The 26568-nt window shown below is 47.6% G+C and overlaps 1 protein-coding gene across 2 annotated transcripts in view; it reads left to right on the top strand.

Moving 5' to 3' along the window:
- MGLL (monoglyceride lipase) overlaps nt 1–21501 on the top strand; it is a 62028-nt gene extending 40527 nt beyond the window's left edge. For both annotated transcript variants that reach the window (XM_058031835.1, XM_058031836.1), the window contains exons 4-8: nt 4690–4826; nt 6309–6419; nt 10375–10464; nt 16193–16408; nt 17762–21501. In XM_058031835.1, the coding sequence (XP_057887818.1) occupies nt 4690–4826; nt 6309–6419; nt 10375–10464; nt 16193–16408; nt 17762–17887 (680 nt within the window). In that variant the 3' untranslated portion in view covers nt 17888–21501. The remainder of the gene's footprint in view (nt 1–4689; nt 4827–6308; nt 6420–10374; nt 10465–16192; nt 16409–17761) is intronic.
- The last annotated feature ends 5067 nt before the right edge of the window (nt 21502–26568 follow it).

The following is a 26568-nucleotide window of genomic DNA, read 5'->3' as shown; positions in this document are numbered from 1 at the left end:
TGGAGTTACACCTCTAGAGAGGAAAACAGAAAGTATTGATGAATCCTGAGGCAGGAGTCAAGCCCTGCATTCCTCCTGATTGTTTCTACCATCAGCTGCCAGGGGAGAACATCTCATCCTACAGAGGTGGTGTTCTCACTGCAAAAAAAATTGATCCAAACCATCCCCTTCCCCCAAAGCTGGAAACACCAAAATATCTGAAAGGCCAAGATACAAATTCTTCCTGAAAAATTACTGTTCCCTAGGCAGATTTCTCCTGTCCTTTTTGTTTTATGGCTTTTCCATAATAGATAGGGGGCAAAGGCTGAAAAAACAACATGGTGCATAATTTCTGCTTTCCCATGACTGTAAGCTTTAAGGAGCTGCCCTGAAATTGGTGAATTTACAGCACCATAGCCGAGCTCAACATTTGACCTGCATTCCCATCACCTCATTTTCCATAGCAAAATGTTCCTGCAGAAGGTCAGAGGGTCAATTCAGTCCTCAGCTGAGCACCCAGGGCCAGGCTCCACGTTTGCCAGGAGGAGAAATTGGAAAGAGAAATAAATATGCATGGTGTGTGGCTTCTGTAAAATTCAGTGTTTATAACAAAACCAGAGCAGGTATCAGAGGGTGGGCAGGGTGTGGGGACACTCACCATGCCCAGGGTGCCCCTGAGGGCTGAGGCACCCCACACTGAGCAGGGACAGGTACTGCCAAGCTCTCCTCTCTGCCTAATATTCTGCTTTACTGCATTTAAGGATGGATTTCTTCAGCTCTGATGGATTTATTCAGCTTGTCCCACAGCCCCAGCAAAAAAGCATCATGCTGGTGGAGATCCAGCCCAGGTCCCCTCATCAGGCTGAGTCTGCCCAGCAAGCCCAGAGCTCATTCCTTCAGGCAGTTCCCATCTGGCTTTCAATGAAGGGAAAGGAGTGTCAAGTTGGACTGGTTTTTATTTACATGTTTTTCAGGATATCTCCAATCTGAACAGGACGTAACCTTTCTTTGAGGCGTGTGAGCCAATGTCAGCTGAAGAGCCTGGCTGCTTTGGAGTGGTTTTCAAAAGCAAGCCCCACAGCATGAGAGAATGTGGGATTTGAGGAATGAAGGGACTTGTAGAAGTATATATTTCCAGGGTCACAGGATCTGTTATGCTGGCAGAGTCATATTTACATGGTTATAACTGACTCCCCAGAGACTTCACACCCTCAAATACTCCATCCCTGAACTCTCAGCTTTGTCTCCCTGTGCAGGCAGTCAGTATTATTTTATCCAGAGAGATGTGTAGCTCTGGAGGATCTATAATCATAGGTGGAACCACGCTCTGAAGTCATGCTCTCTGACAGGACTGACTGAATTGTTTGTTGTTCTTGACTGCAGGGGCAGAGCCACAGTCTGAGCATGCTCAAGCTGAAAAATAGAGGGAAGAATTAAAAAACTGTGTGACATATTGGGCCAGATGATCATGCCTTTATTTGGATTTTGTTTGGGCAAAGTATGTTAATTTGCAGAGGTGTGTTTGGTTGGAAATGGATGCTTAAACCTCCTGATTCTAGATTTGCAACTTGAAAATATGTGGTTTGGATTCTTACTTTTAAAGGCTGGTGGAAAGGGTGCCTGCAGTCAGGTCAGTACACACAACCTGAAATGAGCACTGAGCCACTGCTCAAACACAGCACTAGCAGTGAACCACACCGGCTGGGTGTGAAGACAGATAGATGGGAAACAATTTAAAAGCTTTTGGGTGCTGTGGGGTCGTGCACCAGCAGTCACAGCTCTGTGCACTGCACCTCACACTGCCCAGCTGAAACCTGTGGGAATCTGGGATGAGGAGCTCATGGAGCTGGGATTCTTGGACACTTCTCTGTTGTCAGCCTTGGTGTTGTGTCACTTGGGTGTGGAGCAGTCTCTGGTTAGTCCAAGTTGCTAGGGGAAGGTGGATCCACTCCTCTTGCACCCACTGTTTTGCCACTGGCATTGTGGAATCACTACAGCAGCTTAAATCCCAGCAAAACCCAAAGATAATAACTTTACATCAGGGATGAACATGACCTTTCATTCTTAATGGCTCTAAAGGCAAAAGATCAGAGAAAAACATGTCAATATTCCTGACTGTATCAATGTTTGGTTGTGCAAATATCTTTCATCTAATATAAGGGGTCTTAGTTCCTCTCCCTGAAGTTTGTCAGCTGGGAAATTCAAACTTGCAATATACTAACTCACTGGGGGAGCAAGTTTGGTTTCTTGGAGGGGAAGAACAGAAAATAGTAAAATAAAAGACCATGAGCTAGCAATGCCCCCTGGCTAACCTTGTGCAAGGGGCAGGGAGGGTTTTAAAGCAAAGACTTGCATGGCTTTCCTGTCCCACATGTGCAGACAAACTGCTGCTCAGGCTTTGTGCCATCTGAGTGGGGAACAGGAGTTTGATATTTAAAACCCAGGGTTAAAAGGGGGGTTCATTAAGTTATTAATTTAAAAAATGAAAAAATTTGAAGAGGAATTTGTCACAGCATTGCACAGGTATTTCTTGGATTCCACAATCATTGCTTTGACTGTTACAAGCCGTGTCACTGTTATATGGTAGGAGCAGGGGAAATTCTTCACACTAGAGCCAAGGAGGCTTTCCAGACCTCCCTCAGTCTCATCCAAAAATAGGCCAAGGGCTCCCAGTTCCAGAGCAGGAGTCATGGCCCACTGACAGCCTGGCCATGGGGGTTTGCTGTCTCTGCTTGCACAGCTGCCTGAGACTGCAGAGAAGGAGAGACTGCAAGCAAGTGAGGCAGCACTGGAGAAAATAAAAAACTGAAGTGCAGAGCACTGTTAGGGAAAATGTTGCTCTCTCTGGACTGTTCAACTCACATTAACCTGCTACATTTGGAGTTAAATAGTAGGCAGATAACACATTTGAGGACCATAAAGTGAGTGGACTGAATGTGTATAAAAAGTGTAATAACCTCACTTTCCATCTGTAATAAAAACCAGTTTAAAGTCAATAGCTCCTCTAGCCACACACATGGTTTCACTTCTGGAGATTATCATGACTTGTATTTTAATTTGCTCTTCGATTTGTTTCTCGCCACTGATCCATGGAGGATGCTTGCTGCACCATATTTTGGCAGGAATTGGAGTGTGTGCATAGAAAGCAGAACTGGTAAAATGTTATTTATAATTGATCAGCATGGTGTGTATGGGTTTTTATGGCAGCCAGGGTGGCTGATTGCAGCCTGCACTGCCAAAAGACCCAGCCATGGAGACCACCTGACAAAAAAACAAGTCTGGGGCTCAGTTTCTTCTAGATGGAGTGAATTTAGTCCAGATTTTTATTAGAAGTTCTGCCTAATTTGCAAGGTGATTTTTTTGGGTGGCTTACAAGAAAGTTGAGACCTACTGATTCCCACTGTTATGACCACTGCCAGCAGATGTGACTGACTACCTTTGTGGCTGTGTCAGTGGTGCTTTTCTTTGTTGATCACTGCAAGGGGAACCATCCAGCATGTCAACAATTATCAGCTTCACCTCCTTTAACAAGCCATTGTCCCTTTGTGTCTATAAATGTGCCTCAGTGCCCACTAGAGAAGGCCTAAGCAGACACCCAGCAGGAGGGAGATGTTTAACACCCCCTATGCCCTGACCTACATGAGTGGGATGTGTTTTCCCCTTCACAATTTTCCTTAACAACCTGCATGGAACAGAAACAAGCAAAGGGCTGTTTCTAAGGGCAAATCCTATTTGTGATAGGCAATAACATGCATGTGCGGTCAGGTGAGCATGCAAACTGCTTCCCCAAGGTGGGATTAATTTCAAGCCTTTGCAAGCTCAAAATTGCCTGGGGCTGTGTTGGTGGTGATGCTGGCTCCACCTCTGCCAGGGATGCCACTGTTCCCATGGCAACTCACCAGCTCCCATTTTAATCTTCCCCTTCCCTTCCATGAGGCAAGATAATTCCCAGACACAGAGCGAGGAAACAGTGTCCAGGTGTGGTAGAGCTGGCATTAACACTTGTTTAGGAGGAGGATGCCACTGGATACTTGCCCACTGCAGGCTGCTGCAACCTCCATCACTTGACCCCTTACCTCACACAGAGGTTTCCAGCCCACCCAGCACTGCAGGGTATTATGAGAAAAAGCAGGACTGTGAAGTTTATGCTCATTCAGGCCCTGGAAAGGCTGTGTCCATGGTCCATTAAGTTTATAGCAACTGTATCTAGTCCAGAATCTTTCTGGTTTTGGCCAAGATGCTACACAGCAGTTACAGCTGTTCAGTGAGCCTCCAGACCCACGATCCCTGAGGCAAATCCCCATTTCCCAGGATGCAGTGACCCTGGGATCAGCCAGGCAAGACAGCCCTTCCCCACCCTGGTGGTGGAGGTTGCCAGAACTAAATTGGTACTCCTAGTTTTGAAGAACAGATAGAAACATGGGGGAATAGAAGTCCAAATTTAAAGGCCCCTTGCAATCCCTTAACATTCTATGATTCTATGATGTTTTTTTAGAAGTCAGGTCATGGACAATATGTCACTTGACAGGTCTGTGCAGTTTCCTTTGCATTTCTGCAGCACTTTTTCTGTTGAGAGATGACTGCAGGAGAAGGTCAAGTTAGGACAGGAACAGTCCAACAGGTTTATTTCTGCCAGGTCCTTTCTTGACTGTACCCAGTGCTTCCAGTGACTTATCTGTGTGCTCTGTGTGCTCTGCTTCTCCCCTGCAGTTGGCCACGGGCAGAGCGAGGGTGATCGGATGGTTGTCTCGGATTTCCACGTCTTCATCAGGGACAGCTTGCAGCACATTGATCTCATGAAGAAGGAGCACCCCAAACTGCCTGTTCTCATCCTGGGGCACTCCATGGTAAGCACCATCCCCTACCCCTCACAGCAGCACCCAGGACATGTGTCACAGCCTGGTGGCACTCACGGGGATGGCAGGAAATAATTCCACAGCAGGAAAACAAAACTGCAAAGAACCTTCCCTTCCACTTCATTCACTGATTGATTTGCCAGCATGCTACAGCCCTGAGATCTGCCTTGAGTAAAGACAGTCCTTAACTTTGCACCCCCACCATGGCCGTAATTAGCCATTTGCAAGGAGGAGCCTGCTTTCTAACATGACCATTCACTCCTGTGGCTGTGTGGTAAGGCTCACCAGCTCCCTGCAGCATCAGGTTTCCCCTTTCCTTTTAACCAGTAACCAGGAGGTTAAGCCCTCCAAGGCTTTGTGAGCAGCATGGGGATGAAGCATAAAAATACCCTGTAGCCTTATTCTGTTAAACAGCCTAACAGGAAAATGTACCAGGGATTAAGGCTGCAAAAACAAAGGCACTGATTTGGTGAACAGATCTGAAGCCTGATTCTGACAGCACGGGCCAAATCCCTTTATTCAAGCTAACAGTATTCCCACTGATGTCATTGATCTGCCCTCCCTGCCTTCCCAGAGGAGAGGAAAATGAATGAGTACTTTGGGATTCAGCCCATGCTCAGATAAAGAAGTGTTCTGGCATAAGAAGGCATGCATGCTCTGAAGGGCTCTCGTGCTCCAAAGCCACCGTGTAACAAGGAGCAATTTCCCAGTGAAGCCTTTGAGACCCTTCTTGCTGCTGCTCCATTTAACAAGCCCCTGGTTCTCCAGAAGTGTGGAAGTTCACCAAATATTTCCCTTAGCAACTAATCCTCTGCAAACTTTCCCAAGCAAGCCCACGGGATCCCTTCCATCAGCACCCCTCGCCATCAGCCTGTCCTCGTGCAGGACGGCTCAGCCTGGCTCTCATTTAGCTCCAGACCATGGCTGGGTGTTTGCTGCCAGGCCCTTGTGGGACACTGAGGAGGAGAATATTTAATTCCCATTAATTAGTGAAGATTTTCACATGCCAGTGGCAGCACTGCTGTTGCCCAGGTTACCAGTGGCACAGCACGGAGCGAGCCCGGCTTCAGGGCACCTTCCCCATGCAGCACCACACTGTCAGGCTGATAAAACTCAACTTATTTTTCAAGTCCCTCCTGAACTACCACTTCAGATATTTTCTTCCTCTCAGTCCTTTAAAGTAAGGAGGACACAAGACATCCTGGAGAGCTGATGGACATTGCATGGAGAGTTGAGTTGCGTGACGTGAGGGTTTGTAGCATGAGAACAGAAACCAGATCTCTTCTCCCCCACAAAGCCAGACACTTCCAGTCTCACTTCCACTCCTCCAGCCTCCCTTGCTGACCCCACTGCACTCTCAGTGGGGCAGTAGTAATTGCTTGCTTGGACTAAACCCCTTCCAGTAACAGGATTACTATACAAACAAGATGTTGGCACCTGTATTAAGCTGTGGGCTGTTATTTTGCATTGCAGGGGGGAGCCATCTCCATTCTGACAGCCAGTGAGCGGCCCAGTGAGTTTTCAGGCATGCTGTTGATCTCTCCTTTAGTGGTAGCCAGCCCAGAAGTCGCCACTCCCATCAAGGTAAGAGCAAACCCCATTGCACATGGTCACCTTGCTCTTCTGCACCAGGAAAAGTGTTAACACCTCTGGCCCTGAAATGCAAAACCCTCCTGGGATCTGTGCCACCCTGATGCCAGTCAATACTTTTCTTCTAAGTGCCTCCCCCATATTTCCACCTACTTTTCAGAGGGGAAGTGAATCCTGAACCTGTCCAGAAAAACCTGTTTAAGCAAGAGTTGGGTACTGGTGGTAGCAGACTGTGCTTTCTTCACCTCACCCCGTGGCAGCCCACACAATGCTGTCCTTTCCCTTCCTCTCCTACAGCTTTCTTCCTGACTCATGCAGAGTCTGGTATGGTTGCAACACAGGCTGCTGGCTAAGTCAGGCCAGGGTTATTTTTGGCATTTGGGGGATGACCAATTTCTGAACAGAACTAGAGCTCCTCAGTCCCAGAAATCGTTTATGAGCCTCAGAAGAGGCTCCCAGCTGAAGCATCAGTGCCCCAGCTGCATCCCATTTGGCCTGGTACCATGACTGGTTCTTGTCCAGACCATCTCTTTTGGTTTGCATTTTGGCTTTATCCCCCTCCCATCCCCATCTGCCCTCCAGAGCTGTTTCTGATCCACAGTTGCATTGCCCAGTTTGCCCTTCCCCAGGGAAGCTCTGCAAAGCAACTGAGCCTCAGTTCTCTCCTCCTTTTTGCATTCTAAAAAGAATAAACAGCAATCCTAAAAGAAGCTGCAAGCAAAGGGAAGCAGCAGCTAAACCAGCACGAAGGACAGAGCCTCTCATTCCCACAGGACTCCTTCCTTTATCCTCTCTCCTTAGACACTTCTCCTAGGGCTAGCTTCTTGTTTTAATTTACTTCTAAGCTATTTCTCCTTTTTTTTTTTTCCTCTGTGAGGAAGCAGACAGATTGCCTCAGCTTTCAGTATAATCCTGTCCCATTTTCTGCTGTCGCCAAAGCTATCTACAGACCTCACAAATCATTACAGGCACCAAAGGGTGCTCCCTAATTACCTTTTTGCCACTGAAAAAAAAATGCATTAAGACCTCTAGCCTTAAGATGCAGAACCCTGCTGAGATCTGCACCACCTGGATGCCAGTCAATATTTTCCTTCTAAGTGCTTTCCCATAGTCCTAGCTAATTTTAAGAGTAGAAGTGAATCCTGAAGTAATCCAGCCCAAATAAACTTATTTAAATAGTAGCCAGGATACCAAAGTCTGATTTTAGGAGGCTAGTTACTGATTCTTCATGTGAGGCTACATCTGGCATAAGTGTCCTGTGAGCACCAGTGGCCCTGCTTTTCTTATCTGGGAAAGCAAAAAAGAATAACTATTAAGAAAAAATAATAAACGGTCTGAATATGAAAGAGACTGTTATCATTTTCTTTCTAATCAAGAGAAATAGAGAACAATTTTTGTAGCTTTACCTTTTGCTGGATGCTAAACCCTTTCTGAACAAGGACTCACCAGGTCTGTGGGAACTGGCATTACTGTAGTCTGGTTTGTTGCAGATCTGTACCAGGTGTTGCTTTATTTCTGTGTAAGAAATAAATGCAATGATGCATTACTTAGGTAGGAAATCCTATTCTCTAACTGGTGTATTTTGGAGGTTTTTATATGGTCTCTTTCCTAGAAAGTCTCTCACATGCAGTAGTACAAAAGCACAGTCAGTTTCTTTCTCTTTCAAATCTATTGCATCTCAACACTAATAAAAAATTAATTATTCCTGAAATAGCTCTGTTCTGTCACACTCAGTTGAAATCATTTTGGGAGTTGAAAAGGTATTTGCAAGAGGAAGGATTGAAAACAAGCAGAGTATTCCTGCATAAGCCACATTTTCCCATAAAGCTGTGTGGCTTTTTCCCTCTGAGAGTCAAAAAACATTTCATGGTGATTGTGCTTCTGAGGAACAAAGGCTTAGTTTTCCCTTGGAACTGGTACGACTTCTGAGCCCTGGGCCATTTCCCAAGGACCGCTGCATTCATCCCTTTGCTGGGGAAGTTTCCAGCTGAGCAAGAATTTACCTTGGCCTGAACAAATGAGGGCTCAAGACAACAATAACAGCGAGCCAGATGACACACTGGGTCCTTCAGACCCTCTCAGAAATACCTTCCCTGGCTGCTGAGCCAGCCCTGGCAGCAGTAGAGGCACAGCACGTTGCAGGCTCTGTGCAGGAAGATCAAATGCTGCTCTTTGCAGAAACTATTTCATCAGTGCCCTATAAATCCTGTGTCCTGATGGAAGCATCCAGTTGCAAATCCAGTTTTGTGAGAGGGATCTTGCTGCCTTCCCCCTTTTCTTCTCAAGTGACCTGGACAAAATTCAGCTCTGAGTCTTTGCAGTTTCAAAGGCTGCAGAGACAGGAGTCACAGATGCTGGCAAGGGGCAGAGCAGGGGTGAAAGAGCATCTCTCTCTACATTTCTGCTATTGAATGCTTTGAAATCAGGTGGGCAGGACATCCCCTTAGGAAATATTCCCTGGTGTTTAATCCTGTACTGACCCTCAGCCTATTGTTTAAGGACTCACTACACAATATTGTCTCTTTAGCTTTTGTGTTTTCACCTCTTGCTGATCTTTTGCTTTCTAACCTGACTGGACATCACGTTGCTCACTGTCTTCCAGTCTGAATCTGCACCCAGTAACACTGCAAAGGACTTTTCCTAAGGTGTAATCAAACGGAAAGAAAATGCTATATTGATTTTTATTGTTGTTGTTGTTGCTTTATTCCTTTATTCTGTTCAGTTTAGCAGAGATGATAATCATCAGGTTCAGAGTCATAATCCTGCCTAGGATACCTGAAGGTGCATAGCTTAAATCACCACTGCCTGGAGTTAACATGGAATGAGAGAAACCCCATTCCTTCTTGGATAATCATAAGCTCATACCTGCATTGTTGTGTAGTAAAACTTAACTTTGCTGGCACAATGTCATGGCCAGTGAGGGGCTCAGGGTACTGGCAGTGACACTGCTCCTGCTCGTGTCTACACCAAGGTACACACGTGTTACCAAACCTGCTGTGAGTCTTTACTGCTTTTCCCTCCTCAATGACTTTGACTTCAACCTCGTGTTATTCCCCTAATACCATAACTAATCATAATTAGTCATGTGTCATCTGTGATCCGAAGTGCCAGGGAGTACTTCAGAAATGATTAGGTATCTGCAGAAACAGAGGGCATAGGGACAGCCTACCGCCAAGTGTTAGCTGTGAACACCACAGCTCCACAAACCAGACCAATGAACACTCACTGTGCATTTTCTCACTTAAGCAGCGATCGCTTAATTAAGGGCAGCTATCAAAGATCAGAGAACTCTGATATCAATGTGCTTGTAGTGCTATTGAAATAAAAGATGTTACCCTTTCTTCTAGCAGCAGTTTCCAGCCCGGGCTGCTCAGTGCTTTTGTGTGTGGTTCCCAGGAGACGTGTGAGCAATGGATTCCCTTAGCCAATGCATGCACACTTGGCTGTTGTTTATTTACAGGTTCCCTGGAGAATATGCTTATCAAAATGAGTGCAGCCTAGGCAACTGCTGCAAATGGCACCCAGCATCACTTATGCACTGCAGCCTGAGAGCAGAGCTGTGGCAGCAAGGAAAGGGCAGGAAAACACCGAAACCCAGCCCTCTAAGAGCTGGAAACGACCTTTTCCTATCAAAGCACTTAACTGAGGCCTTTCAGAAATTAACTGAAGAATGAGGAAAAGCCCCAGCACAATGAAGTTGTGCTGCTGCATGTGGACGGACAGCTGACGGCATTTCAGTCTAGCACACCCACTCCCTGCTCCCAGGAGCAGTTTAAACACTTTCCTCGTTAAGAGAAATGGTTTAAATATAGGACAGATCTTTCTCTAGAGTTAGTTGACAATTCTCAACTGTTTAACTCCTGTGCTGATTTCCATCATCTCAGGATTTGGGATTCTATGTTCCCTCTCTTCCTCTAACTGGCTCTTTGTTTCCTTTCCTCTCCCACAGGTTTTTGCAGCAAAAGTGCTCAACTTTGTGCTCCCAAACCTCTCACTGGGATCCATAGATCCAAGTGCAATTTCCCGGAACAAGAAAGAGGTGAGAACCTTAATGCCATTTTAATTCACTGTGTAGTTGGCATCTTGTCCCAGTCTTGCAATTTTTCTTTTAGAAAAATCCACAAATGTTTTGCTAAATCAGGGGGGCAGAATCTGTGCTGGTGCAGAAAGGTGACATGTCTCTGAAGCCAGTGGAACTGGCTGCTCACAGAAGGCTGTGGGGAACCAGCTGCTCCCCCCTGCCTTGCACCCACAGCTGCTCGGGGTACCAGACATGGCAGAGAGCTACAGCTGCAGGGGGAAGCACGTGGGAGCCACATCTTTGCTGCACCACCACCACTCATGACAGCAGCACAACCCAGATCAGGTAGCAAACACACTGCTAAAGTCAACTTTTCCACCCCTGGTCCTTGCAGTGAAATCATGCAAAACCTCACAGTCCTGGGGATTTGTTTTCCTGCTTCCAAACCAGGATCACATCATGCCAGATGCATTCAAGCAGAGGACAAGAGCATGCTAGAACCAAAGAACTTGTTCCAAGGTCTCCTGGACCACACTCTGACTCTGCTACAGCCTTTCCAAACAAATTATATCTCCATGCTGCACCCAGGAATAATACTTTAGGGAATTGAAGCAACTGTTGTAACAACACAGCTCCAGCCTCACCACTGTGAATGTGCATGGAACTGTCCTGGGTTGAGTTTTTACAGTGCCACAACAGCCTGGGACTGTCTCACTCCCACCCACTCCTGGTGATAACCATGTCAGCCTGTCCGTGCCATCCCTGCACAAACAGGTGTAGCTGCAACTGCTGCAACACCACCACATGAGGGTTTTTCTTTCTCACCACTGTGGGAGGAGTGAAAGGAGAGAATCACAAACCATAAGTGAATGAAGGTGCTTAGGCTAGACCCAGAACTTGGTGCATTTCAGAAAGCACCATTTTTTCTTGAATTATAGGAAATGGCACTCAAGGGTGTCTGAAGAGCTTTGCTGGTGCAAAGTGGTGACTTGTTCCTGTGCTCCCATGCTCACAGCTCACTGGCAGATGCTGTAATTTTCCCTGCTGTTCATGCAATGGTTCATACTTTAACTAGGAATTAATAAATTGCCTTTCTCTGGGAGGGCAGCTTGACCAGCATTAGAATTGAAGCTGAAAGGATCAGGGGCAAAGACAGTGCCAGCACCTGTGTGAGTGCATTTGGCCTCAGCATATCCCACATCTTTGGCTCACCTATTCAGAAAACTGGAAAGCAAAGAGTTTCCCAGAATAGCCTCAAGGCTCAGGGTTGTTTCTTGGCACTGCCAGCGGGGTTTTTGTTCCAATGACTTTCAGTTCACTTATCCTTGAATAGAGCATAAGATTTCACTGTGTTGGAGGTGGAAAGATCCAAGGAGCTGAGGAAAAGAAGACAGGACCAGTGTGGAGTGAGATCATGTGCATCCGCTGATGCACCATGTGACATATGCTCCAAAGCACCAGATGAGGCTGCACAAAACCTATGCCTGGGAAGAAGGCTGAACTCCAATCTAGCTGTAGAAACCTGTTCCTAATTGCATTCAGCTGCCATAACTCGTTGCATATAATTCAGAGAAGAGGTTTAAACTAGACAATCAATTCTCTAAAACGGCACAGAGCAAAGTTTTCACATCTACATTTGTATTTAGAGGATAAAAGCAATCAGTGCTTTGGAGGGGAGAGGGATTGGAGAGCTTTATTCCCTACCTGAAGAGTGAGCATGTCTGTGACTTGTGGGTCTTTACCTGCCTCTGCTCTGATTTGTTGTGTGACTCCTGAACTCTGCTGCAGCTGCATTTAAAGGACGTTTTCAATTTAAAACATTTAAAGATATTTTAAATACACTTCCAAGAGCTGGAAGATGCAACTGCTGCACTCGATAGCTTTGTAGGAGAAAAGTGATGATGTAGGGACATCCTGAATAATAATAATGCATTTAGGGAAGTGTCAGAGAGCTCCTGAAACTGGCACACAGCATTGACTGAGCACTTCCGTGTTGTGGCGATGGTAGGAGTCACCACAGCAACCACTGGACATAGTTTATCATAATTGCAATTGTGTTGTCTTTCCAACCACGTATTTGCTGCTGCTTGGTCTGTTCTGTGATGCTTCAAGTCTCTAAAGGTTCCTTGGAGCGTTGTTTTGCTCTGCCCTCTCCCTCTCCATGGAGCAAGGGGAGAGCCTTTTGCAGTGGATAAAGGTGTAGCTCTGCCTCATCAGAGCCTGCCCATAATGGAGATGTTTTCCAAATGAGACTCCCTGTGTGCTGTGCTGCCTTCTCACCTGCCCCTGAGCACACAGCTGACAGAGCAGCTGGGGTAGGGATGTAAAGCACTTTCCTGACCCCCTTCAGACACCAGGATTTGAGGGCCCAGGCACAGCATTTTGGTCCTCTGCCTGCCTCTAAGCACACCCCACCCTCCTTTTGGATTCAAGACACTCAAATTTAAAGCACACAATGTGCAGGAAACATCCATTATTTATATCTTACACATACTCTTCTGCCAGACCAGCTTTCTATTCACTAGAAATATTTTTGGGACAACATCCAAGAATTTCCTAATGAGTTTGTGTTCCCAGAAAGCTGTCTTCAGGCTATGGGGACTGAAATATGGAATGATGCAGAGATGTTTGTTTGATGTTTGCTGTACCAAACACAAGAGAGAAAAAAGAGAGCAAGAAGCAACCTTAAAAACCAGTCCTGTTATTCCAAAGAGGAATGACAACACAGTGACAGGAGCCTCTTTACCCCTGTAATCTTTGTTAACTGCTGTTGATTTAGTGGAATGGTCCCCTGATTCAAGCCTTGTTCCTGCCAAGTCCACATGGGATGGGGCTGCAAGAGGAGATGCAGACCTCTAAACAGGTCAATGCAATGCAGCAACCTGAGGGTTGCTTCTGTATTGGAATTACATAAAGATAAAAACAGCTGTTGAGAGGGACCCTGGAGAGCCTTTGCCTGGCAGTGTCTGGAGCAGTCACAGCTCTCCTGGGATCACCTTCTGTTCTTGCCCCTATCTCAGAGCTTGGTGCAGCAACAACAGTTCAGGGCTTGCAGGGTTTGCAGATTGTAGCCTGCAAAACATGAAGCCCATTCCCTTCTTTCCTCCCTCCCCAGAGAGCTGCTGCTTGGCACTCAGCCCATCACTGAGCATTAGTCTGACAGGGATTCCTGTTCACTGACTATGAACAGGATACTGCCCCTGCACTCCTGATAATTTTGGGCTGGGACTGGATTTGGTCTTTTTTTTTTTCTCCTGCCATCCACTACAAAAAATATTTGTTGGCTGCTCAGTAGTTAAAAAATCCCCATTCTTTCAGACACCAAGAGAAAGAAGAAACCCTTCAGGTTATTCTTGTAGCATTTATGGGGCTGGGGACGGGGTCAGCTCACATGAATTCATCAACACTCTTTTACTCCATGGGAAGGGACCTTCTGTCAGTCCATCCACCTATCCCTCCTGAATCCCTGCTGCAAAATCTCTTATTTATTATACTCAATTAAAAAAACCCAAACAAACAAACCCACCAAACTAGAAAATACTAAAACCATTTCAAAACTCTGTTGCTTTAGCACAGCACTGTGACATAGGTCCAGATTAGGTTGAAGCCAGTTGCTAAGTAGCCAATGCACACTTTTTTTGCTCAAAAAGCTAATGAGGGTCCCCATGTTTGGCTGAGCATACCAGGGTGGACCCAGCTGTCAACAGGAGAGTGAGCTGCACCCCACCAGGCCCTTGGTGTTCTGAAAGTCAAAGCTGAACTTCTTCCATGAGCACATTCACAAGGGAACAACTTCTTCTAAACACAGGCAGCTTCTTGCCCTGTTTGAAAGACTTTGGAGAGCAGAGAAGGTGCAGCTGAAGAGTGCAGGGGATAAAAGATGCAGATGGAGATTTCTGCACCAACAAGCTGGTTGGGCCCTGGGATGGTCCATGCAGAGCCAAAAGGGCTGTGAGCTGTTCAGTCTCTGCTTCCCAGGGCCATTAGCAGGAGCAGAGGATGCTTACCATGTCCCAATGTCTTAACCACAGTCTCATCTTTGCAGTTTTCCAGACCTTCAGCAAGCACATACTTCTTTGAAAGAGTGTGTAATAGCCTAATATGATGAGCTGTGATGATTATCTTTGTCTCCCTGCCAAAAATTACCCCTCACTTCAGAGCAGACATAATCTTGCAGAGACCAAAATACAACAATAGCCTTAATCAAATCCTAGAAACATCCACCACTTCCAAGGATCCCTAAGTGAGTTCTCTGACTTGAATTTTTTCAGTCCAACACAAAGTTGAGTGGCTGTACAGCTGACCCTCCCTGGACCATCCTCAGTACTCTGGGCTGGGTCTGAGGGGTGTCAGCCACTGACAGTCCCAAATTTCCCCCCACATCTTTCTCTTGCTGCATGTAGGGATAGGAGCCATGGATTCAAGCAGTGGGAGATTGTGGGGACTGGAAGTAAGAAAGTGATGGAGAAAGACTTGGGAGCACCAGGGTGCCACTGCCACCTACATTTTCAGTGTTTTGTGCTCCAGGTCATTGGAGATGACAACAGGAGAAACTGCCTTCAAACCCTCTGGCAAGTGAATGCATCCAGGTGGATGCATTCCCACCATGCATTCCCACCATCCCCACCATGTTCTGCCACCCTGAGAATCTCATCTCACAGGGAACTGAAGACAGAATCCCCCCCAAAACCTTTCTGTCCTACAGTGCCTGCCTGTGCCACCCCTACCTTAGCCCCTACAAATGGCTAAGTGTCCTTGGGTGGCCTTTGGGTCACCTCCCACCCATGGTCCCCTCAGGGCAGGCACAGGCAGAAGCAAAAGCACCTCAAGTTAAAGCCTTCAAGGTAGAATTTGAACGGACCTCAGTGCCTGTGAGGAGAGGAGGAGACTGTTTTCAGCTAACCTATAAATAACCATCATTTCTATAAACATCTGCCAGGGTTGGGAGAAAGTGGAGGCTGTGCCAGAGACCAGCCCATAATCAAAGCATTCTGGCAAATATTGCAATAGTGGGGTCTGTGTGGGCCGTCTCCACATACAGTATACAAATATTTACTGTAGATTTGCCTGCTGCAGTAACTACTCCTTCCTAGCAACTTTCTGTACCAGCACTTGAGCATTTTTATCCCCTCACAATCTGGCTAAGCAAGTTGTTGACTACTTTTTTTTTGCCTACCACCTAATGCCATCATTTGCTGCCTTGTCTATCACGCTTTGCAGCCAGAGATGAACCCTTGGCTTTGCAGTCACCTCTGTCATCTGTCTGGAGGTGTAGGTCGTGGTCACCACCCCCAGACAGGGAAAGAGAACATTTGAGCCCTCAGCAGACTCAACTGGCCTGGAGAACATTAGCTTTCAAATAAAACACTTTGAAGAAGAGATATCTCTGTAGAAGAGATATCACATTGGAATGACAGAAGGGCACAGCAGAGGAGAAGAATGCAGGCAGGAGTCCCTGTGGGAATGGTCTTTGTCCAACACTGGTTGTTTCCCTGCAGGAGCTCCTGTCAAAGAGCTCTGGCTTGAATATTTTCTAGTGATGTAAGAGAGAAACATGCAGCAAAGAGCATGTCAGGTTGTGTGAGTGATGCTGGTAAACCACAGTACCTCGCCCTTGACTCTGATGGCCGGATGTCCTGAGAGAGTGGGGAATGACCGTGCAAGACTCTTCACTGCCAGCCTGACCTGCTTTTTCTCATATGCATGAAATACTGCTAATCTCAAACCACCTCATTCTCCCTGCCAGATGGAGTCGTACACATCTGATCCCTTGGTGTACCACGGCGGCATGAAGGTGTCCTTTGTCATCCAGCTGATGAACGCCATCGCCAGAATCGAGCGCGCGCTGCCCAAGCTGACCCTGCCCATCCTGGTGCTACACGGCTCCTCCGACAAGCTCTGCGACATCAGGGGCTCCTACCTGCTCATGGACACCGTGCCGAGCCAGGACAAAACACTCAAGGTCATCCTGCTTGCTTGGTGGTTGGGAGATTGTGCTGTCAGTGAGCATGAGTGGCTGTGAGGGGTGGGAGCTGCTGGCCTCCAGAGAGATGGAGGCAAACAGAGCTGGTGCATGGGGGAGGCTGGGCAGGTGACAGCCCCTTTAACCAGCCCAAGCTGAGCCCTCCCTGGGCTCAGTGTGGTGGCCTTTCACCAGCTACAGCCTGCCTGGGGGCAGGGGATGGTGGCTGCATGCCTAGAGGGTGTCTTGGACATGAAGCATATAATTATCCAACCCAAACTTCTGTCATTTGTATCAATAAATCCCCCCTCTAGCAAGCCACCCGTCGGTCCAAGCACTACCCCTGAACCTGACCATGAACTTAAGCATCTTTGACCAATTTTCAGCCCATCCTTCCTAGGAATCCCACTAATCCTCATCTCAATAGCGTTCCCAGCTCTCCTACTACCATCCCTAGACAATCAATGAATTGCTAACCGACTCTCAAGCCTCCAACTATGATTTATTAATCTAGTTACAAAACAACTAATAATGCCCCTGGACAAAAAAGGACACAAATGAGCCCTAATTTTAACATCCCTCATAATCTTCCTCCTACTCATTAACCTTCTAGAGCTGCTACCCTACACATTCACCCCAACCACCCAACTATCTATAAACCTGGCCCTAGCCTTCCCTCTTGGTGTGGAAGTAGAGCAAGTGTCTGAGCAGGTAAAGCGTTGACCCAAAAAGCTCAAAAAAGCTCTTCTGAACAATGCCAACTGTGTGAGCACCAGCCTTACCTCATGTCCCAGCGTGTAAAGGTGCAGGAAGGTCTTTCCAAAATGCTGGACAACAAAAGCCACTTCACATCTGCTCATTTCAAGAGAACCACAGCTGATTAACCAATTGTTAGCACATGAATAAACCTGAAAGAAAAGGGAGGGAGACCGAGGGAAAGCTTTTGTCATCGGAAAAATAACTGGATAGTCTGAGCATAAAAGGAGTAAAATTGCACAAGGCATGATGGGAACATCCCCCATTGTCCTTTACATTCCAAGGGCATGATAAGTATTTCCTCCTCCCTAGTGGAATGGGGCTGGGACATGCATTATGTCCCTAAAGGGCAGCAGGGTGCTCTGGTACCCACAGATGTCAGGCAGGCAGCAATGTCAACACCTTCCTGCTTGTTGAGGGCCAGCACCACCAGTGGCATCTCCTTGATTTCATAACCTGCTACATCTTGGAAAAACCTGACAAGTGGTGGGCAGGAGGTGTTGGACCTGTGGGTGTTGATGAGAGGGGACTGAAGGCTGTTTTGTTCATGCAGATTTATTTTTTTCTGTGCTGATCTGTACTTCTCCCTGGTTGCAGGTGTATGAGGAAGCCTATCATGCCCTCCACAAAGAGCTGCCTGAGGTCTCTACCTCTGTCTTCACAGAAATACTGACATGGATTGGCCAGAAGGTCTCAGCAGCTGGGGAAACCAGCCATACTTAAGAGCAATCACATTTGCAGCTCTTACTGGGGTTTTCTAGGAATAGATGTTTTTCTTACTAGAAATCTCTTGGGAAAAGATCTAACATGGAGGGATTCTTGGAATATTTTATCACACACATCTTAAGGGAGGGTGGGGGGAGAGGCACAGGGTGGGGCATTATTTGCTGATGTAAATGGCCACTGCCCTAATCTGGAGAAGAGTTGATAGCTGTGGGATGCCTCCCACCCACCAAACTTTCTCCACAGCTTCCCCTTCTCTGCTTTCGCTGTGGTGACTGGGGTGTGTTTATACTGCAATAATTATTGGTATGTAAAAGAAATCAGTATCTTCCACTTCATGGTTTTGATGCCAGGTGCGTCCCTTGTCCCCACCATCCAGCACCTTAAAAACCCTGGTCCCTGAGAGGAGAGCACTAACAAAGGTGCTGGGTGATGAGGAGAGGCTGAAGATGGAGCTGACAGCTCCCTGAAGGTGAAAGGCTGATTTTCAAGATCAGACCCCTTTGGATACTACCTTTTTAATCAGACCAGGGGAAAGAGATGCCTCCCCCACCACCCTGCACATCCTCTGCGAGTTTGCACTTGGGGAAAGCATGTTGAACAGTGCTTTGATTTTCATCATCCAGGCAGGATCCCAGAGGGAAGAGCAGGAATGTGGATTCAAACCCACTTAGCACATTCAATTCCCCTGCTTTTCCCCATGTCAAACCCCATCTCCTCTGCAAGATTAACTATTCTGTAAATATCCCTAGGGTCAGGGGTTTTTTCCTTCTCTCTTCTTTTTTTGTTTTTTTAACTTTCCTTTCTTTTTTCCTTTTGGAATTAATCACTTGTGCTACTGAAAATGAAAAAGCAAAGTCAAAGTTATAAGAGAATATAGTAATATAATATATGATATAGAGGTGGCTGGAAGCTGGGAAAGAAATGGGAGGAGAGCAAAGGAGGAGTTAATCATTCCTTCTCTTGGCAAGGAACAATGTTGTCCTACCAGGATCCGGTCCTTTCACCATAACTTTACAGTCATAATCTGTTGTTTTCCTTCATCAGTTGGAAAATGTCCTGAAAATAATGCTAGAGAGAAGTGCAGAGCATCTGGTGGCTGGGGAGTAGCAGTGGGTGTCCTCATGGTCCACTGGTTTAGCAGGAGCCCCCACAGCATGAGCAGAGATCCTGTCCAAGGCCATCCCAGCCTCCTCCCAGTCAGCACTGGGGTGGATCACTGAGCTCAGCCCTCCAGGACATGTGGGGACTGAAGGCAGAGTGAGGAGTAAGATCATCCATCCCTCCATCCCTCCCACCTGTACCTTGTGCACTGGGCATCCACAGACCCTGCTGAACGAGCTGCTCTGGAGGAGCCTGTGGACAGGTAAGGCAAATTCTTGAGCTGCCTGAGTCTCTGCTTGCAACAGGGTGGGAGGAGAGAGTTTAGACCCTGGATGAGAGCAGAGCCATTGTACTGGCACAGTGAAAGCTGCACAGTGATGGCAGAGTAACTGTGCAGGCCGATTTATCCAGCGTGATGGCCTCAGCATGAATATACTTGGCACTATCCAAAGGGAAGGGGCTTAACCTGCACCTCTCCCTCTGCTTTTGCAGAAGAGAATGCAAATGTTGCACTATGAGAGAGTGGGGCATCTGCCCCAGGGACACACCAGCCCTTACTGCCTTCCCTGGCAGCAGCAAGAAGCACCAAGCACTGTGCCTTGAGCTGCTGTCCCCAGGGCTGGATCCCTCCTTTGACAGCCAGGGGATCACCCACCTCTTCTCCCTTTGGAAGCAGTTCTAGCAAGGTTCAGGAAAGGACCTCTGTGCAATAACAGTCAGAATCAGGGCTCAGTCCCATTCAGTCCCAGCAGCACGGATGGATGAAAGACGTGTGGATGCAGGTTGTATCCTTGTAGTTGCCCTAAGGGGCCCAAGTCAGGGAAGCTCTTTTATACAGGTTGATCCAGGCACTTTGGCATTTGTATTTTCTTGCCTCTAAAGAGAGGAAAGAGCTGTAGTTCTCCCAGCAAGGTTAGCTTTTAATTGAAATATTATTCCAGTGCAATCAGCTGTTCTCAGCAGCCCCTGCGAAACCTCTGGTGACACTTACTCTGGGAAGGAGCAATGAGCAGGGCACCTGCTTTCCATCTTCCAGCAGCCTGGCTTGAGGCAACTTCTGCTGCCTGAGCAAGCTCCCTCCTGGCCAGATGCTGCTGGAGAAAGACTGCAAGAAGAGAAACACTCCAGCAGTGATAAATCTCACCTGCTCCTTCAGCTGGAAGGGGAAACAAGTGGGTGTGATCCAGAGGTGACAGACGTTGCGGGGGTAGTAGCAAGATGATGATTTAAGGATAGGATTTTTGAAAGCACTTTTCTTGAGGAAGTCAGGAGGAGTAAATCAATGCCCACAATTTTTACATCCCTTCCAAAGTGACAAGCACTTTGCAGGAGGGGAGAGGGAAGTGACCCTTCAGCAGAAGGGTCAGAGCCCCTCTGCTCCCTCCAACCTGGCTTCAGGCAGAGGAACGTTCATTGTCAGTGCCTTTGCTAAAACGTGTCCTTTCACCCAAGAAACATCTGCAGCTGAACAGAAATAAAGGGAAACCAATTACATTGATCTGGGGAAGACTTGTCTTTCAGTCTATAGCTCAACTCAGCAGTGGCACACAGCCTGGGGAGGCTGTTTGAAAAAAGGTTTACACACAAAACCTACAAAGAACAGCAACAACAACAACAACAAAAAAAGCCAAATGACCCCAAAGCCATGGCAGCAGGTATTGCCACCCTCAGCCAGTTTTCTGAAGAGTTACCTTCTGAGCAATTAACACAGGGAAACCTATCCAGAAGAAGCTGACACTGCCTGTGCTGACCCCACAGACCCCAGGCTGGCTGCTGAGCAGAGGGGCCACAGCCCCTTGGTAGGTGGGGAAATGAGTGCAGAGGGAAGGAGCCAGGAACAAACCAGCCTGGGCGAGGTGAGACAGCAGTCTGCACATTCCAGCTCTCTCTGCTGTTGCTGATCCCTTTCCCTGCCTGTAAGCTCCTTTATACTGACCTAGTTAGGTTTCACCAAGCCCCGGAGGAATTCTTCCTTGGCTGACCAGATTAGCAATGAGCAGAGCAGCTGCTGAGGGAAATGTAATTACACTGTTTCCAGCTGGCAGGTACCACTTGCAGGGAGCACAGCCAGCCTTATGAAAGTTGCTGTGCAGAGCTGCACCAGAGTCTGCTCTGCCTTGGAGAACAGGTGGCACCCGTGACTGAGCAATAGCAACGTGTAACTACTGTATATCTCACCACCTGTAGCACTGAGAGGCCATTTCCCACTGCCTAACCCACCCTGTTTTCTATTTAGCCTATCCTTTTTATACCACTCACCTTAGCACACTGCCAGCACAAACCCCTTGGGATCACGTTTCCTTTTACAAGTAATTCCTGAGGTTGTCTCTCTTGTTCTGTTGTGTTCCAGTTCAATAAAATACATTATATATATATATATATATATATACATATATAAAAAACATATATACATACACATGTATTTTCAGTGGAAAAACCATATACAAGTTTAGGATTCTTAAAGGAATACAATGTATATTGCAACTAATAATAAAGTTATGTTTTCTGAACAGAGTGTGTCTGAGGGTGTCATTGGTGACCACTCCAAAGTGCTTCCCACAGCCCAGATCAAACAGCAGTGTGGAGCTGTTGGAGGACAGGCAGTACCAGGCAAACTCAGCCTGCTTCAGCAGCTGGCTCCAGCATGCTTTTAGAAACCCATTACAAATGTGGTGTTGGTCCTGAACTAAACCCAGTTCCAACAGGAAGCATCTGCACTGTGGCCAGAGTAACTGCTGATTAAATCCTACATTTTGACCCCAGCTGTGGCTGCAGATCAGGCTGGGGCTGGCTCTGATGCTCTCAGCTCCCAGGCAGTGCCCAGATGCTGGAAGAGCTCCTGGTCCATGCAGAGCCAGGGTTGGTGCTGTCCACACTGCAGAACTGCTCCCCCCCTGCCCAGAGAGTGGGGCTGGGCCAAAGAGCAGCCTCAAGGTCCCCTCCTGCTCTCCCCTCTATTCACATTTCAGGACAATTCACTTTGTAAGGCTCCCCAGCCACTCACACTCCAAACCCTGTGACACTGCTGCAGCAGGGCACAGACAGGACAGGCTGCTGCCATGCCAGCCCTCTGGGCAGAGCCATCAGCAGCACCAGACCCAATCTGCAACCTTCATCAACTCATTTCATCTTCCTTATGCCTCAAGTCCCTAAATCAAGAGAAGAGTATTTGCCTTCTGCAGTCCTGTGCAGGCTCTGTGTCTGATCACACACCAGCTCTGGCCAAGGGCTTTGATGCCCATCAACACAGACAACGGGGGCTTTTCACCAAGCCAGCAGGCACACTATGCAAGTAAGGAACATCATTAGTAACAACATTTGCTTCATTTTAGGCAAGTGCACAGCTCTTTCTTCTGATATTTTGGTGGCTTGTTAAGCTCAGCACAGTTTTGAGGGTCACTGGAGGGTGCTCACCGTGGTGCTGGGACAGGGACTGAGCACAGGAGGGAGGGGACAGTCCCTCACAGGGCTGGGAGCAGCAGCAGCCCAAAGGAGCCCTTTTGGTAGTGTGCACTTCTCCCAGTGTCACCAGCTGATGGCTGCGGAGCTGTCACATAGGTGGCCTTCCTGTTTTTAGCCTGTGCTTCTACTGTGATCCTGCAGGAACCTTGAAGCTTTTGACTTTTTCTCCTCCCTCAGCCTGGTGTTATCCAAGGCTGGCTCTGGGGGCAGCTCCCAGCTGGGGATCAGCCAGGGAATGGTAAAGCAGGAGCCAGAGCAGGGTCAGGGTGTGGGGAGAGCTCCTTGGGAGTCCTTTCCAGCAAGGACAGAGCCTGCATCACCACTGGCACGTAAGACAAGAGGTGCCATACTCAGTCACAGAGCAGCAGGGACCTCTGGCACCACCCAGGCCAGGCTCAGGCCCTGAGCAGGCAAAGGCTGCAGCTCCAGGGAATGGTGAAGAATTTCCATTCAGATCTGCTCAGCACACAACCCACAGTGCTTCACCTCCATTTGCTGCTGGTTGAGCATCACAGGAGGGAGCAGTGGGGCTGCACCCTCTGCAGAGCTCTGCTGGGGGTGAGCACGGACCTCTCCATCCTGCCAGGCTTCAGGCAGAATTCCAGCACAGGAAAAGGGACATGGAGCTGAAGGGCTGTGCAGGTGCCAGCACACCACCAGAGACAGGGGAGCCACACACACTGCAGCCTGGCACCTGCTACACTCCTTTGCACACAGAAACAGGGTCGTGCTCTCCCAGCTTATCCATCTGGGATGCTCTTTCTCCTTCTGAGGGGGAAGCTGCTGATGTGGAGCTGCCACTCACCTCCCTGCTGCTCTCCAAACTGCTGCCTGATTTAGCCACAACTGAGCAAACACTGCAGAACCCACATCTATCTCCCAACAGGCACAAGCCAAACAAAAGCCTTCCCATGGCCACCACTCCTGCAGGGGAGTGGCACAGGATTCATTTCCCTTCTCTCTGGAGGAAACTCCTCAGTGGATGGAAACATTCCAGGAATTTAGATGAAAAACAATTCCTAAGAGATCAATTAAGAGCTTGGATAGATTGCATGATATGTGCTATCCAAAGGGAACTTGGCAAAGAAAGCTACTTGGCCTGGGGGGGAGCTGATGGGAGGGCAAGATGTCAAGCATGGAAAACACTTGTCTTCTAAGAAAACACAGAGACAAGAATGGCAGAGGGGAAGGAATGGCAGCTCAGGGGCAAAGGACAAATGGTACCTTAGGAAAGTCCATGACCAAAGGCAAGAAAATATCTGCCAGGGCACAGTAAACCTTGGTGTGAGACAGAGCCCCAGGAAAAGCTGGGCTTCCCAGACCTCCCAAAGTCAGCAGCCTTTGTGTCAGCATCTTGTCTTCATTTACATTTAAAAAAAAATAGATGGCAACAGCAGCAAAGCTCTCTGCAGGCTGACACAGTGAACCCTGGAGCAGATTTTTTTTTTAGCAAATAAACAACCCACGTTCCTCATACAGAGAAAAATAAAAAAAATCAGCTTTTCCCTCTGGCTGGACTGCAGGGTCAGCCTCATGCTGAAATGACAGTGAGCAGTGAGCATTCTCCCTGTGGGCTGCACAGGGCAGCCCTTGTCTTTGTCACATCAAAGCTTCCAGGGTTCACCCCATGCACTTTAAACACCAAGTCCTCTCCTCCCATGCTGAGCTGGTGCACATCCCATGCTGAGGCTGGTCTGTGCCAAACCCAGCCCTGAGGCCCTGGTGTGACTGGAGAGTGCTGGATCCCCAGTAAATGCCAGAGAACAGCACAGAAGAAAACAACTCACCTGAAGCATTTTCAGCTTCTCAAGAAGAGCTTTTCAAAACAGGAAGGAGATTGAACTTGCCACCAGCAAACTCCTTTTAAAACTCCTGGATAATTTATAGTTTTAGATCCATGGAGAAAGGGGATGGAAGGAGCTCTGGAGAGCAGATTGCTGCCTCCTGTTACGGAAGCAAGCTTAAGAAAATTAATAGAAATATTGGTAGTTCTGCTATGCTGTGCCAAGAATGTGTTAAAATAAAACCTTCTGAGCACACAGGAGAGATACAATGTCAACTCAGCCTTGATATGAAAGATCAGCCTGCATCTCCTAAAGCACATCCCAAGGAGCAGTAACTAACACACCAGCTTTCCTTCCCCTTCAGAGCAGGTCTGCACAGCCTGTCTCACACAGTTCATCACTGTCACAGCCTTGTACAAAGAGTACTGGGATGACTCTGGCTCACAAAGTTGTTATAAAAGAATAAAGAGGGAGGCATTTTTCCTTCCTGGAGTTTTAATGCTATCACAGTGCAATACAGGCCAGCTTGGTTTCCTCCATGGGAAAGCTACATCAAGTTATTTTGGGCCAAATCTTCCCTGAGCCCTTGAACAGAAGCATCTGGCCACACCACAGCACTTCCTTCAGCTCTTTTCTCAACCCAACACGCCAAAGCAACAGCCTTGCCTTCTGCCATACCAGCAACAGAGCAGGCAGACTGCTGCTGCCATGAGCCAGCAAATCCCACTTTCTAATCCTGCTCTTTCCCCTTGAGCTTGCTCTGCTGGTAACAGGAGGAGGGAGAGGAAAGCTCTCACACTCATTTTCAGAGCTTATTTTGGGAACTGGCAGCCAGACCCTTGGGACTGGAGCTAGTTGTTTGCATGGTACTGACTCTCTTCCAAGGTATTCTTTAATCTGCTGAAATGCCCTTCAAAGCTTGTCCTGCACTTTTATGCTTACAAAGTTAACCACAACCAGGAAAAGCAAAGGGCATGTGTGTGCTCGTCCCCTTTGCCCCACATGCTGATCACATGTAAGCTGGAAGTGCACAGCTTGACTTTGCCTGAAGGATCTGCATGTCCATATCAGCACCCAAATGTGGCTGCCTAATTAAGTGCCCCTCTGCAGCCCTTGCCTTGGCTATTGCCAATAACCCACCTCCAATTTCCAACATAAAACCCTTGAAACCATTTGCAGCCTACAAAAGAGTTCTCTGTCCTTCTCCCTCAGCACTTCCTCAAGGCAGGCAGCAGTCCCAGCAGAGCCAGCACTTTTATTCAAAACAGGCCCCAACTATAATAAATGGTTTGCTGGTGTGGCCTCTCAATAAATTTGTTCTGTCAAATCTATTTTAGCTTAGAAGGTAAAACAAAAACCTGCTTCTCAACACACCATGAGCAGAGAACCACACCAAGCCATAGTTTGCCATCACCTGCTCCAGGGATGGCTCATCCCTGGGAGCTGGGCACAGACACATTCCAGCTCCCAAAGCTGTGATGGCTTTGCCAGGCTGTCCACAGCAAGGGAGGAGAACAATGTCACCCTGAGCAGACGAGTCTGTCAACTCACACTGACTGCAAACTGCTGTGTGGGAAGTGCCATCTCCACTTTGACCATGACTGTACAACATGAGCAGCTCCAGCCTCTTGCAGAAGCTCATCCTTTACTCTCACAGCACAATGCTGCTCCTTGTGTACGCTGTTTCTCGAGTCCCAAAAACCTGATTAAGCCTTGAACTTTTCCAAGCCCTCCCTTTAACAGCATTAGTCATTTAGATGTTATTAGTATCTCCTCTCTGGAAATTTCATGTTCCTACACAGACCAACAAGGACAAGAGCGATGCTCATTCCCTGAATGCCAGTCATGCTCTGAAGTCAACAGGGGCTGCACAGACAGCTCAGCTATTGCCTTCACCCAAAAGATTGTAGCCACCCAGGCATACAAGAAAGCAGACAAAAAACAAGGCGCCTGTGTCCTCAGAGAGCAAGGACTGCCAGACACTTCAGCAGAGTCACAGTTTGGGAGAAAACACAGGCTTCCAACCCCAGGAGTGAGCTGAACAAGTCAGAGTAGTTAAACACAAAGGCTGAAAAATCTCCATCCTTGCATACAACAGACAGCCATCAATGACAGGGGCACGAGGTGGCAAGAAAAAGGGAAAGACAACTTATCTGTTAGCAACAGCCCACAGCAATTTTCTGAGACAAACATCACCTCCCTGACAACAACCATGGCAGTGACCAAGCCTGTGCCATGGTGCTGCTAAAGAAGGGGAAAAATCCTTGGAGAAAGGAGACAGTAAAAATGAGTTAGTGCTTTACTCACCTGTTCTACCAGGACTGTACACAC

The sequence above is a fragment of the Melospiza georgiana genome, chromosome 11 (genome assembly GCF_028018845.1).
Source record: "Melospiza georgiana isolate bMelGeo1 chromosome 11, bMelGeo1.pri, whole genome shotgun sequence".
NCBI classification, from domain to species: Eukaryota; Metazoa; Chordata; class Aves; order Passeriformes; family Passerellidae; genus Melospiza; species Melospiza georgiana.
Note: the sequence above shows the minus strand (reverse complement) of the source record. Positions and strands in the feature narration are given on the sequence as shown.